Source organism: Eleutherodactylus coqui, chromosome 4 (assembly GCF_035609145.1).
Source record: "Eleutherodactylus coqui strain aEleCoq1 chromosome 4, aEleCoq1.hap1, whole genome shotgun sequence".
Lineage (NCBI taxonomy): Eukaryota > Metazoa > Chordata > Amphibia > Anura > Eleutherodactylidae > Eleutherodactylus > Eleutherodactylus coqui.
This window is the reverse complement of record NC_089840.1, coordinates 267,872,450-267,886,092: the sequence shown is the minus strand read 5'-3', so window position 1 is coordinate 267,886,092 and position 13,643 is coordinate 267,872,450. Positions and strand designations below refer to the sequence as shown.

At 45.2% G+C, this 13,643-nt stretch overlaps 1 protein-coding gene across 1 annotated transcript in view; it reads right to left on the bottom strand.

Annotated features, from left to right (window-relative positions):
* The window catches only part of LOC136626336 (ovostatin-like), a 117,714-nt gene that overhangs the window by 15,427 nt on the left and 88,644 nt on the right, over positions 1-13,643 (bottom strand). The window contains exons 34-35 of the mRNA XM_066601310.1: positions 9,834-9,958; positions 4,637-4,727 (exon numbers count right to left, since the gene is read on the bottom strand). Of these exons, the coding sequence (XP_066457407.1) occupies positions 4,637-4,727; positions 9,834-9,958 (216 nt within the window). The remainder of the gene's footprint in view (positions 1-4,636; positions 4,728-9,833; positions 9,959-13,643) is intronic.

Below are 13,643 nucleotides of genomic sequence, written 5' to 3'. Positions count from 1 at the left end.
ATAGAGATTAGGTAGATTCTCCTCAGTATATACACACATAGAGGTGAGGTAGATTCTCAGTATGTTACGTTCATCCTGGACTGCCAACACGAACAGGGTACGGGGGCAGCCAAGACGGACGAGGGAAAGTGCTTGTACAGGTGGCTAGATGTCAACTCCTTATGATAGTCTGAAAAGCAAGAGCGTACAAAACCAGAGGGAAAAAATTTGTGACACTTCGGACAGAACTATTGCGCCTTACACAATCGGCCTCAGTCACAATAGTCTGTAATGAACGAGTGTAGGAAGCCAGAGGGGAACAAAATATATATATATATATATATATATATAAATTTATATCACGCGAGGTGTAGTGCAAACAGTAAGAAAAAAAAAATTATTACTTTTCCCGGAACAGGGATGAGGGCTAATAGCCCCCAACAGGGGTATTCGCAGGAATACACTTGGTTAGACAATGAGTTCCACACCCAGAAATCTCATTAGAAACTCAGTCTTTATGGTTTTTGAGAAAAGAACCTAATCTCATGTATCATAGATTTTCGCACAGTTTTTCACGCTCAGAATTGAATATTGAAGTTGTGAAGACTTCACATTTTACCTACCTATTTGAGACATAAAAAATGGTCATGCCAAATTTCACATTTGTGTGGTACAGATGTGTTATTAGTTACTTTACATAGGGGGTCACTTACTTTTGCACTTAGAATTGAATAATTAAGTTGTTATCCCTTTGCTTTTCCTATTTGGGACCTAAAGAATGGTTGTGCCAAATTTCAAGTTTGTACAACACCCGAAGTTAGAGAATTAGAGTAGGTACATAACATAGGGGGTCACTTGCTTTTGCATTTACAACTGAGTAATCGAATTGTGACTTAAAGAAGTGTTGTGCTAAATTTTACATTTCACTGGGAAGTTAGAGAATTAGTGGCCAGTCAGTCAGTCAGTGAGGGCTTTCACCTTTATGTATACAGAGATATTGTGGCAGAGGAACCACTGTAGTGGCAAGTATTAGCCACAAGTGGGACAGAGTTCAGAATGGTTGGTAGATAAAGGGTTTTCTCTACCTTTGAGCTGTGTGATTATGTTCCATCTGAGAGGGCTCATTAATAGAGATGAGCGAGCATACTCGGATAAGTCAATTACTTGAGCGAGCATCGCTCGTCTCGAGTAACTGCATACTTGTCCAAGCATATGCTCGGGGGCGGCGGCCGTGAACAGGGATAAGCGGGAGGGAGAGAGATCTCTCTCACTCTCTTCCCCGCTCCCCCCTGCCACCACTGAGCATATGCTCGGACAAGTATGCAGTTACTCAAGATGAGCGATGCTCGCTCGAGTAACTGATTTATCCGAGTATGCTCGCTCATCTCTACTCATGAACAAGGTTGTGGCTCTCATTCTGGAACACGTGCGAGCTGTGCATAAAGATCTGTTGGATTTGTACGGCAGTGACTTTGTTACAAGAAAGGGTGGGAGACTCATCCTGCGTATTTTTGTGAAGTTATGTGAAGAGGTGCTAGGCCTCGCTGTTAGAGAGAAACGGTATATGTTTAGTAAAAGACTAAACGGCCAGTGTAGATTTGCTGTTTATGCACTGTGCTGTTGTAAAGTGCTATGGAGAAGTGCTTGTTCGTAGGCTGGTAGTAGACAAATGAAAAAGAAACTTCTTAGAAGTGAACTTACTCTGTGTTCCAACTATCTTTTAATGATACTAATTACATTTTTTAATAGGATAGCAAATGTATGGCAGGTCTTGGCAATAAAGCTTAACCCCTTGAGTGGCGGGTTTCTTACCCCCCTGTCAGACCCACCAAGGCAGGTTTTTGAAAAGGGCCAATCATTTAATTTCAACTAATTTTGCAGTTGCGTTCCAAGAGCCATAACCTTTTCATTTTTCCATTGACTCGGCCATATGAGGGCTTGTTTTTTGCGGGACAAGTTGTACTTTTTGATGGCATCATTTTGGGTATATATAATGTATTGCATAACATTTGTAAAAAAATTTGTAGGGAGATTAGGGGGAAAAAAAAGAAATCCTGCCATTTGTTTTTTGGATTTCATTTTTACGGCGTTCAGCGTGCAGAATAAGTAGTGTGATAACATTATTCTTAGTCAGCACGATTCCGGCGATACCAAGTTTATACAGTTTTTTTATGTTTTGCTATTTTTGTACATTTAAAACATTTTTTTTTCTTAAAGGTTTGCTTTTGTGTCGCCACATTCCAAGAGCCGTATTATTTTTTTTTCCCACTGCCAGTGCTCTAGAAGGCCTTTTTTTTGCTGGATGAACACCAGTCTTCATTTATCTAATTTTTAGGAACATGAAAATTTTTGATCGCTTTTTATTTCGTTTTTTCTAGGGGCAAGATTAACAAAATCTGTAATTCTGGCATGTTTTCTATTGTTATTTTTCACTGCATTCTCTGAGCAGTATAATTCTACAGGCCAGTGCGATTATGCCAATACCAAATTGTAATCGTTTTTTCTTTTTCGCTAATTTTCCACAGTAATTTAATTTAAAAAAATTAAATGTCTTTGAAAAAAAATAAAAGTAGTACAGCAAAAAAGAAACTATACAAGTTTGGTATCGTAGTAATCGGACTGACACATAGAATAAAGTTATCCTGTCATTCTTGTTGCAGCTTGTGTGCCGTAGAAACAAGATGCACTGAAAGATGGCGGAATGTCGGGTTTTTTTTTTCCTTTTACTCCACTTGGGATTTTGTAAAAGTTTTTCAGTACATTATATGGTACATTATATAGAGCCATCGAGAAATACAACTAGTCCTACAAAAAACAAGCTATCATACAGCGACGTCGATTGATAAATAAAGGAGTTACGATTTTTTAAAAGGGGGGAGGAAAAAACGAAAAGGAGAAAAATAAAGGGGGCCGCGTTATTAAGGGGTTAAAGGAGATGTCCCGAGGCAGCAAGTGGGTCTATACACTTCTGTATGGCCATAATAATGCACTTTGTAATGTACATTGTGCATTAATTATGAGCCATACAGAAGTTATAAAAAGTTTTATACTTACCTGCTTCGTTGCTGGCGTCCTCGTCTCCATGGTGCCGACTAATTTTCGGCCTCCGATGGCCAAATTAGCCGCGCTTGCGCAGTCCGGGTCTTCTGTAGTCTTCTATGGAGCCGCTCGTGCCAGAGAGCGGCTCCGTGTAGCTCCGCCCCGTCACGTGCCGATTCCAGCCAATCAGGAGGCTGGAATCGGCAGTGGACCGCACAGAAGAGCTGCGGTCCACGAAGGCAGAGGATCCCGGCGGCCATCTTCAGCAGGTGAGTATGAAGACGCCGGACCGCCGGGATTCAGGTAAGCGCTGTGCGGGTGGTTTTTTTAACCCCTGCATCGGGGTTGTCTCGCGCCGAACGGGGGGGGGGTTTAAAAAAAAAAAAACCCGTTTCGGCGCGGGACATCTCCTTTAAATAATGTACTAACTTCCTTCTCTGGGTCATTACAAACACAGGGATACCACATGTGTCATTTTGTTTTTAATTTTTTACAAAGTAAAGGGAGAAAGGTGGGATTTTGGCGTTTTTATTTTTAGTTTTTTATCATTTTTTTTTACTTTTTTTTTTTTAGCTTTTTAAAATTTTTGTCCCTTTAGGGGACTTCCACAGAGACTCATCACATTGCGGGGTCCGATGGTTACAGCCCTCTACATGCTGTGGTCGCACAGACCGTGGGATGTAAGGGGTTTCTCCATTCTCCCCTGTAAGGGCTTCTACCCTCTAGCGTTTTTTTAACGCTGCGATATCGCTGCGTCTTTTTTTCTGCAAATGTCAATCGGACTTTCTAATGTTAAAATCGCCTCACACAAAACTTGCAGAAGCGCAAACTTGTGATTTTTGCGCTATGCGATTTTAACATTAGAAAGTCCCATTGACATTTGCAGAAAAAAACGCAGCGATATTGCAGCGTTAAAAAAACGCTAGTGCGTAAAAGCCCTAAGAGCTAATGCCCGGCTATCAGCTCTCCCTGCCACAGGGACCATCAGATGGCTTCTGACAAGCCAAAGGTCTCCGTGGCAACCTGTAAACAAAGCAATACAGGAGTTTAGAAAAAGAAACGAGAAGTTGGCGGTAGATTGGTTCTATCTTCCTGCTTCTTTTTTTAAAGTCCTGCACTGTTCTCTATGGGACTGTGCAGGCAGAGCACAATGCCACAGCTTTGCAGGTCTCATAGTGAAACATAGCCTGGAAATCTTCCGGGCTATATCGCTATGGGCAGTGGAGCTCGTCTCGGAAAATTTTCGGGCGTGCCACTGAAGGGGTTAAAGGGCAATTGGCAGTAGCCTTTGGTCTACTAAAACAGCAGCATGCCATTGTGCAGATGGGGTTACCCTGTGACTATTGGCCATTTCAGTGTGACAATACATTGAGATTTATCTCTAGCAGCATGGGGCACATGCTCAGTGAAGCCCGGTATACTGTCCCCAGTCTCATACGTGCAATTCATCACTCTCCTATAAATCATAACTTTTTCCTAGCTAATGCTAAAACGGCCCCACTGATTCATAATAATGTCAGAATTCCATTGTGGTTTTTATTATTATTTACTGTATACAGATAAATTGAGGGTGTATCAAACTTCAGGGCTTTCATTACCTTCATCTCCTGACACTCACCTTGTAGGCTAATCCTTGGTCAGCCGAATACCCGGTGAATGATTTAACGGTCATTAATACCATTTGGGAATCGGCTTTACCCCCAAGATAACTGAAAAGAAAATGAAAATTGTGAGGTAAAATGGGAGAATTATTATCTATTATGGACTTTTTGAAAATGAGCTTTCGGGTTTCATGGCCATGGAAACTGTGCAGCAAACTGGGGTTACAAATGGAACTTATACCATTCCCTATAGGGAAAGTCCTAAAATCGAATATTTAACTTTTGTTAACTTTCACAATCCACTTCTGACCCTGACCAGATCTATGAATACTGCTATTCCAGCCATCATCTTCTTGGTTCAACCTTCAATTTGAAGAATGTGTGACAAATTAGAGCAATCGCAAACACGGAAGAGAACAAAGCTTATAGCAAATTCAACATGGGCCCACCATTATGATACTGGGCTATCAAAACCTTTCCAACCTTTGCTAACAGAAAGTTGATAGACTTGTATAGACCCTGTTGCAAAGTAATAGAAGAATCCAATTAAAAGGGTTGTCCGAAATAATTTTTTTTTTTTGTGCAAACGGGTCGCCCATGGCTGAAACATAATAAAATACTCCCCTCTCTTTGTTCCCCTGCTGGCAGTTCCAAGTCTCCTCACTGACTTGTTTACAGCCTGTGCTCAGTGGTCAATCATTGGCTGCAGCGCCTTGTGATGTACCGTACGCAGGCTGCTGCAGCTCGTAAACTTTACATCAAAGCAGAGACCTGGAGCCACTGTCAGGGGACTTGCGGGAAGAGAGATGGGCATCAGCTCTTTATTATGTTTTAGCCAATCGGGGACCCGTTAAACATCAGGAATAGAGATGAGCGAGTATACTCGCTAAGGCACATTACTCGAGAGAGTACTGCCTTAGCCGAGTATCTCCCCGCTCGCCTATAAAGATTCGGGGGGCGGCGGGGGGCGGGAAGCAGCAGAGGAGAGCGGGGAGGAACAGAGAGGAGATCTTTCTCTCCCTCTCTCCCCCCGCTCTCCCCCGCAACTCACCTGTCACCCGCACCGGCCCCCGAATCTTTAGAGTCGAGCGGGGAGATACTCGGCTAAGGCACTACTCGCTCGAGTAATGTGCCTTAGCGAGTATACTCGCTCATCTCTAGTCAGGATCAAGACAAAAAAACAGCAATCTAAGATATGACTTAAAAAACATATACTGCATATTGTGACCCATGCCCAGTACCATCTCCCATTAACAGGAGCAGGGAGCAGCTACATACAGCATCTGGAGGACTCAGCGCATCCGTGCATTAGGCCACCTTCAAAATTTGTGCGTTGTGAGATGATGCAAGAAACACATTGCAGCATGTTAACTCTTCCTGCTATATCACCCATTGTTTTTAATGGGGTCAGCGGCAGCAGCGCTGGCCCCATTGAAAGCAATGGGAGAACTCTGCGATCCTCTGCGGCAGCTACGACAGCTGTGCCGGAGGATCCCTTCATGCCCGGGGCTTTCACATGGATGGTGAGGGCATGATTCAAGGCCTGGTATCACCCGCGTGAAAGAGGCCTTAGACAGATAGTAATTGAAGTTCATGTAATTATTTATTTTCCCTGTGGGGGTGCTGCACGATAATTAAACACTGTGGCCAATTTATATGTGGGAACCGTCCAACAAAAGAGAATTGTTCAAAGTGGAGAAGCCCTTTAAATACAATGGGGCATATTTACTTAAGCTGGCTTTTCATATTCTGTTCTAAGTAAAATATGAACCAAGCGTAAATGTGGCAAATGTATTAAAGCGACCTTCTGGTTTTTGTACAAGATTATGTCCCGAGACCAGAGGAGCAGGGGATTCATGACCTGCAGTTGTTCATCTCTGCCAGCCCTCCGATCTTCTGGCTCCAGGCCCTATGTTTCGGTGCCCAAGATGACTGCTGAATTTTTCAACTACCTAAGGGCTCATGCCCACGGGCGTATAAGTTAAATGCTGTCTGCCCAAGTATCACACGGACATGTACGGTACAACTTTTTTTCTAAATCCCTGCTCTGTTTTAGAACAGGGATGCGTATGACAATGCTGCCCACGCACAACATATTAGGTATGGGCAGTGTATCATACGCAGCCCATACAAATGTATAGGGCTCATGCTGTGTGGTATGCAGAGAAATAGAGCATGCTGCGATGTATTTCTCTTACATATCGATACGCAGCGTCCACACACATGTCCATGGATCAATGAAAGTCCATTGACCTTCATTGACTCCATTCACCGCGTATCACGCGTCCATGCAACGCACATGTGTTGCACGGTGAAAACACAGACGTGGGCGTGAGTCCTAATACACACAGTGATTCTCTAATTGGCCAGTGCTGATCAGTAGATATATTGAATTCATAGTCTAAGGACAAATTACCGTTTCACTGAAGAATCCCTACCTATGAACCTAGACTAATTAGGAATTCGGGAATCAAAAACTCACCCCATAGTCTATTAGGCTCTACCACGGAGTTGATTTCACTTGATTACTTGAATCCTTTGACAACCTGGTAGCTTTGTAATATGTACCGGTTGCTCAGTTACTACAATAGGTATAATTAACATATTCTTTGAACAGATATTGACAAGAATTCTTTTACTGTTGCCATTGGTCTGGCTGAGCATCTGCTCATGCAATATCTCTGAAGCATACGCCCGGTTTTATACTTTTTTCTCTTAGGCCCCCAGGGCGAGTGCCTCCCCTTAAATAGAGTGGATACTCTCCTATACCCTTGTAGCTGCCTGCTGAGTGGCCCTACTTTAGACTCTCTCAGTAGCTCATACATGGTCGATATTATGCCACAATTCAGAGCACATGTGTCAAACAGAAGGCCCGCGGGCCGAATCCAGACCGCTGCCTCGTGTTATGTGGCCCGTGGTGTGCCGACACCGCTCACCACTGAAGCGATTACCAGCTGGGGTGCCACAGCTTCCCGCTGGTAATCGCGCTGATCCCGGCGCACACTGACGTCAGTGTGCAGCCAGGATCCTCCTCCCTTGAGTCCCCTGCTCCTCAGTTCCGCAGGAGAGGACTCGGGGAGGAAGCGGGCCAGGCGCACACACTGATGTCAGTGTGCATCCGGGCTCAGGGCAAGCAGAGAGGGAGCGACGCTGACAGGAAGGAAGACGTAAGTATATGGGGTGGGGGCTGCTTATTACTGTGGGGGTGCTGCTTATTACTGTGGGAGGGGGCTGCTTATTACTGGGGGGCTGCTTATTACTGGAGGGGGCTGCTTATTACTGGGGGGTGGGGGCTGCTTATTACTGGGGGTGGGGGCTGCTTATTACTGGGGGTGGGGGCTGCTTATTACTGGGGGGTGGGGGCTGCTTATTACTGGGGGGTGGGGGCTGCTTATTACTGGGGGGTGGGGGCTGCTTATTACTGGGGGGTGGGGGCTGCTTATTACGGGGGGGGAGGCTGCTTATTACTGGGGGTGGGGGTTGCTTATTATTGGGGGTGGGGGTTGCTTATTACTGGGGGGGGAGGCTGCTTATTACTGGGGGTGGGGATTGCTTATTACTGGGGGTGGGGGTTGCTTATTACTGGGAGTGGGGGCTGCTTATTACTGGGAGTGGGGGCTGCTTATTACTGGCGGGGCTGCTTATTACTGGGGGTGGGGGCTGCTTATTACTGGGGGTGGGGGCTGCTTATTACTGGGTGGGGGCTGCTTATTACTGGGGGTGGGGGCTGATTATTTCTGTGTGGGGGAAGGGCTGCATATTAGTGTGGGGGGGCTTATGACTGTGGGGGGGCTGCTTATTACTGGGGGGTCTGCTTATTACTGGGGTGGGGCTGCTTATTATTATTATTACTGAAGTAGGGGCTTATTACTGAGGGGGGGCTTATTACTGAGGGGGGCTTATTATTATTACTGAGGTGGGGGCTTATTACTGGGGGGTGGGCTTTATATTTAATTATAACTATAATTATAACGTTGCTATGGGGGTTAATATTACTAATTGGGCCACTGTGGGGGTCGTTATTTTTACTGGGTCCACTATCAGGGTCCCTATTAGGGCTCTTTCACACGGGTGTAATTGTATTTCGGTCGCACAAATACGCTGCGTATTTGCGCAATCGAAAATCGCTTATGCCTGTATATTTGCGTACGTAAAAAGGAACGCAGGTGGGCCCAGTGAAATGGTGAGCAAATATGCAGTAAATACATAAGTTTCCTGCGCATTCACCACATATTTGCGCGGCCCATTCACTACAATGGCCTATTGGGGTGTGTAGTACACAACAAAATAGGTTATGCTGTGTGAAAATATACATCATGTGAATGAACTCACTGAAATCAATGGCTTCTATTCACTGCATAGTATGTACGCAAATACGCTTGTGTGAACAACCCCTAACTGTACTGTCTTAGGCTCCCTGCACACGGGCGGAAATTCCGCGGCGGGATTTCCCGCAGAATTTACGCCGTGGAAGCTGCCATAGGATAGCGTTAGAAAATGCAATCCTATGCAGACGGCTGCAATTTGTCAGCCCTATTTTAAAAATGTATTAATAACATTTCTTTGTTTTATCTATGCTGTCTATGCTGTGAAGGCCTTTAGATTTGGAATTACAGGCTGTGATTCTGCCCCACTGAAATACCCATAGCGTATTAGGACAGCTGTGAGTGGCCCAATAGAAGTCAATGGCACCACGTATTACATGAGTGAAAAATACGCATGCAATACACAGTGACAATATACCCATGTGAGTGAACCCTAACACTACCAATGCACTGTGTTAATTAGGTAGTCTGAAGATTTTGTTGGCCTCTAAAAAGGAAATCTGGAACCGGTGACTATGTCTCCCTCCAGACCTGGTACAGAATTTTGTCCTGAAACCGGCGGGTAACTTTAGGTGACTCAAGCCTGTGAAACCTACGCCAGCTACAAGCTGAAGTAAGTGTGGCTTATAATTTGCACTAACTTCTGATAAATCTGATTGGCCACCTGCAGCCACACCCCCTTTTAACCTGACACCATTCACTTTTAGAAAAGTGGCAGATGCCAGTATAAAAAGTAAAATATTGCAAATTATGTCTCGCACCAAAATTTGTGACTTTTGTGACTAAACAAAATTTGTGACTAATGTACAACAGAAAACTGGTGTACATTAGTTAATACAGTATTACAGTGTTTCCGAACAGAGTAAGAACTGTGCCAGCTAGGACTTACGTCATGCAGAAATCCATGTTGATGACTTTAGCTACGCCTCCAGTACAGCGGTCGGCCCGTGGAGTTACTGTCAGTGTGAACACGCTGTTTTCATTTCTTATCTCGGTGTGGTAGGTATTTATTATCTACAGAAACATATGGTCACTATTAGATTAAGAGGTCTCTCCTTTTACATTAGCTCATGCCCTTTATGTTCTATCACAATAACAGTGCCCCTCAGTGACTCCCTCCCAGTAATAGTATACCTCTAAATAACAGTCAGATACCAGCTCTATACAGCACATGTGTCAAACACAAGGCCCGCGGGCTGAATCAGGGCCCGCTGCCTTGTGTTATGTGGCCCGCGGCGTGCCGACACCGCTCACCACTCACGCAATCACCAGCTGGGGTGACACAGCTCCCCGCTGGTAATCGCGCTGATCCCGGCACACACTGACGTCAGTGTGCAGCCAAGATCCTCCTCCCCTAAGTCCCCTGCTCATCAGTTCCGCAGGAGAGGACTCGGGGAGAAAGCGGGCCGGGCGCACACACTGATGTCAGTGTGCATCCGGACTCAGGGCAAGCAGAGAGGGAGCGACGCTGACAGGAAGGAAGAGGTAAGTATATGGTGTGGGGGCTGCATATTACTGTGGGAGGGGAGGCTTGCCTATTACGGGGGCAGGGCTGCTTATAACTGAGGGAGGGGGCTGCTTGTTACTGGGGGGCTGCTTATTACTGTGGAGTGGGGGCTGCTTATTACGGGGGAGAGGCTGCTTATTACTGGGTGGGGGCTGCTTATTACTGGGGGTGGGCGCTGCTTATTACTGGGGGGGCTTATTACGGGGGTGGGAGCTGCTTATTACTGTGGAGGAGGGGCTGCTTATTACTGTGGAGGGGATTTTTACTGGGGGGGCTGCTTATTACTGGGGGAGCTGCTTATTACTAGGGTGGGGCTGCTTATTACTGGGGGGACTGCTTATTATTATTACTGAGGTGGGGGACTTATTACAGAGGGGCGGCTTATTACTAAGGGGGCTTATTATTATTACTGAGGTGGGGGCATATTACTGAGGGGGGCTTATTATTATTACTTAGGGGGCTTATTATTATTACTGAGGTAGGGGCTAATTACTGAGGGGGGCGGGCTTATTACTGGGGGGTGGGCTTATAATTATAACGTTGCTATGGGGGTTAATATTACTAATTGGGCCACTTTGGGAGTTGTTATTTTTCCTGGGGCCACTATCAGGGTCACTATTAGGGCTCGTTCACACGGGTGTAATTTTATTTTGGTCGCACAAATACACTGCGTATTTGCGCAATCGAAAATGGCTTATGCCTGTATATTTGCGTACGTAAAAAGGAATGCAGGTGGGCCCAGTGAAATGGTGAGCAAATATGCAGTGAATACATAGGTTTCCTGCGCATTCACCACATATTTGCACGGCCCATTCACTACAATGGCCTATTGGGGTGCATAGTACGCAACAAAATAGGTTATGCTGTGTGAAAATATACATCATGTGAATGACTCATTGAAATCAATGGCTTCTATTCACTGCATAGTATGGACGCAAATACGCTTGTGTGAACAACCCCTAACTGTACTGTCTTAGGCTCCCTGCACACGGGCGGAAATTCCGCGGTGGGATTTCCCGCAGAATTTCCACCCATGGAAGCTGCCATAGGATTGCGTTAGAAAATGCAATCCTATGCAGACAGCTGCGATTTGTCTGCCAAATCGCAGCATGCTCTATTACTGTGCGGGGCAGCCGGTACATCACAGAGACGGAGCCGCGGGAGCAGGTGAGTGCCGCGCTGGTCCCTGCAGGGGCTTGGGTCGGGATCCAACCCGGACGTCTGCAGGCGGCCTTACAATCGGCCCTTTGAAGGTCACCATAAGCCTGATGTGGCCCTCGGTGAAAATGAGTTTGACACCCCTGCCATACAGTGATGGAGAATACGGTGCATTAACCTCTAGTGATTGATGTTATGTATTTTTCTTCTCTCTCCAGGCCCAGATCGCCATGAAGACTTTTTATAATTATAACTCACCTCTTCACATTTGCCCCATCCTGCCGCTACCCTTGATGAACCTCTCAATGTGCATATAATATTAGTGTCCCAACAAAGTAATAATGTCCTCTCTTTGACATGAACTTACTAATAGTGCCCCACTAAGTTATAATGCCATCTCTGTGGTCCCACTAAGCTATAGGACCATCCGTGTGGTCTCATAGCGGTCCCCTCTGTAGACCCAGTTACATTGACCCATAGTAACATAGTAACATAGTTCGTAAGGCTGAATGAAGACAATGTCCATCTAGTCCAGCCTGTCTAGCCTCCTGTTTTGTTGATCCAGAGGAAGGCAAAAAAAAAACAAGAGCAGAAGCCAATTAGCCCTTTTGGGGAAAAAAATTTCTTCCCGACTCCCAAATGGCAATCAGACTGTTCCCCTAATCAGATCAACCCCTAATAGTTCCTACCTGCCTGTATACCTGGATAAACAAATAATCTTAGATTTATATCCTGTAATATCCTTCCTCTCCAGAAAGACATCAAGTCCCTTTTAAACTCCTCTAAGGATTTTGCCATCACTACGTCCTCAGGCAGAGAGTTCCACAGTCTAACTGCTCTAACAGTAAAGAACCCCTTTCTGTGTTGGTGATGAAACCTGCTTTCCTCTAAACGTAGCGGATGCCCTCTTGTTACCGTTGCAGTCCTGGGTATATACAGATCCTGGGATAGATCCTTGTATTGTCCCCTCATGTTATACATGGTTATTTGGTCGACTCTTAACCTTCTTTTTTCTAGAGTAAATAATCCCAATTTTGATGACTCTCTAGGTATTCCAGTCCCGTCATTCCATGTATTAGTTTAGTTGCCCTTCTTTGAACCCCCTCCAATACCGTAACATCCTTCCTGAGCACCGGTGACCAGAACTGTGCGCAGTATTCCATGTGGGGCCTGACAAGTGCCTTATATAGTGGGAGGATAATGTTCTCATCCTTCGCCCCTATACCTCTTTTAATGCATTCCAAAACTTTATTTGCCTTTGCAGCAGCTGACTGGCATTGGTTGCTCCAGTTTAGTCTACAATCCACTAGTACTCCCAGGTCTTTTTCCATTTCACTTTTCCCTAGCGGTACCCCATTAAGTGAATATTGGTAACATCCATTCTTGCTGCCCATGTGCATAACCTTACATTTATCAACATTGAACTTTATTTGCCATTTTTCCGCCCAAGCCCCGAGCTTATCCAGGTCCATTTGTAGCCGCACATTGTCCTCTTTTGTATTAATTATCTTGACCCCACTGTAGAAATGCTCTTTATCAGCTCTTTACTCTGGCAGTGGTATGAGGTACATAGCAATCATTGCAGCAGCAGATGCAGAGCATTTCTGGTAGCAGAGCTCAGGACATACATCAGGTATCCTGGGACAGCAAAACAGATTTCCAAATTTGGGACTGTCTCTCCAAATCCACGACAGTTGGGAGGCCTGACCATAGCATCTAAGTGGTTAAACACCCAGGATAGGAGTTATCTCCAATCATGGTCACTACTGCAGAGTGTAAGCTGTAATATACCCACTGTGTATGGAGTGGGCTCAGCTCCTGAGCTTGCTCCATATACACCCTTGCGACTTGAACTGTATATACATATAATAGACATTGGGAATGAGTTAAATAATAATCATTGTTTTTATGGCACCAACATATTCCACAACACTTTACACATCAGGGGGTACAGATGTAGGAGCCGTTAACTGTGTAGCTGGTGCTCTACACTATTTATGCTCTACACTAGTTATGTAGCGCAAATTGTTAGGC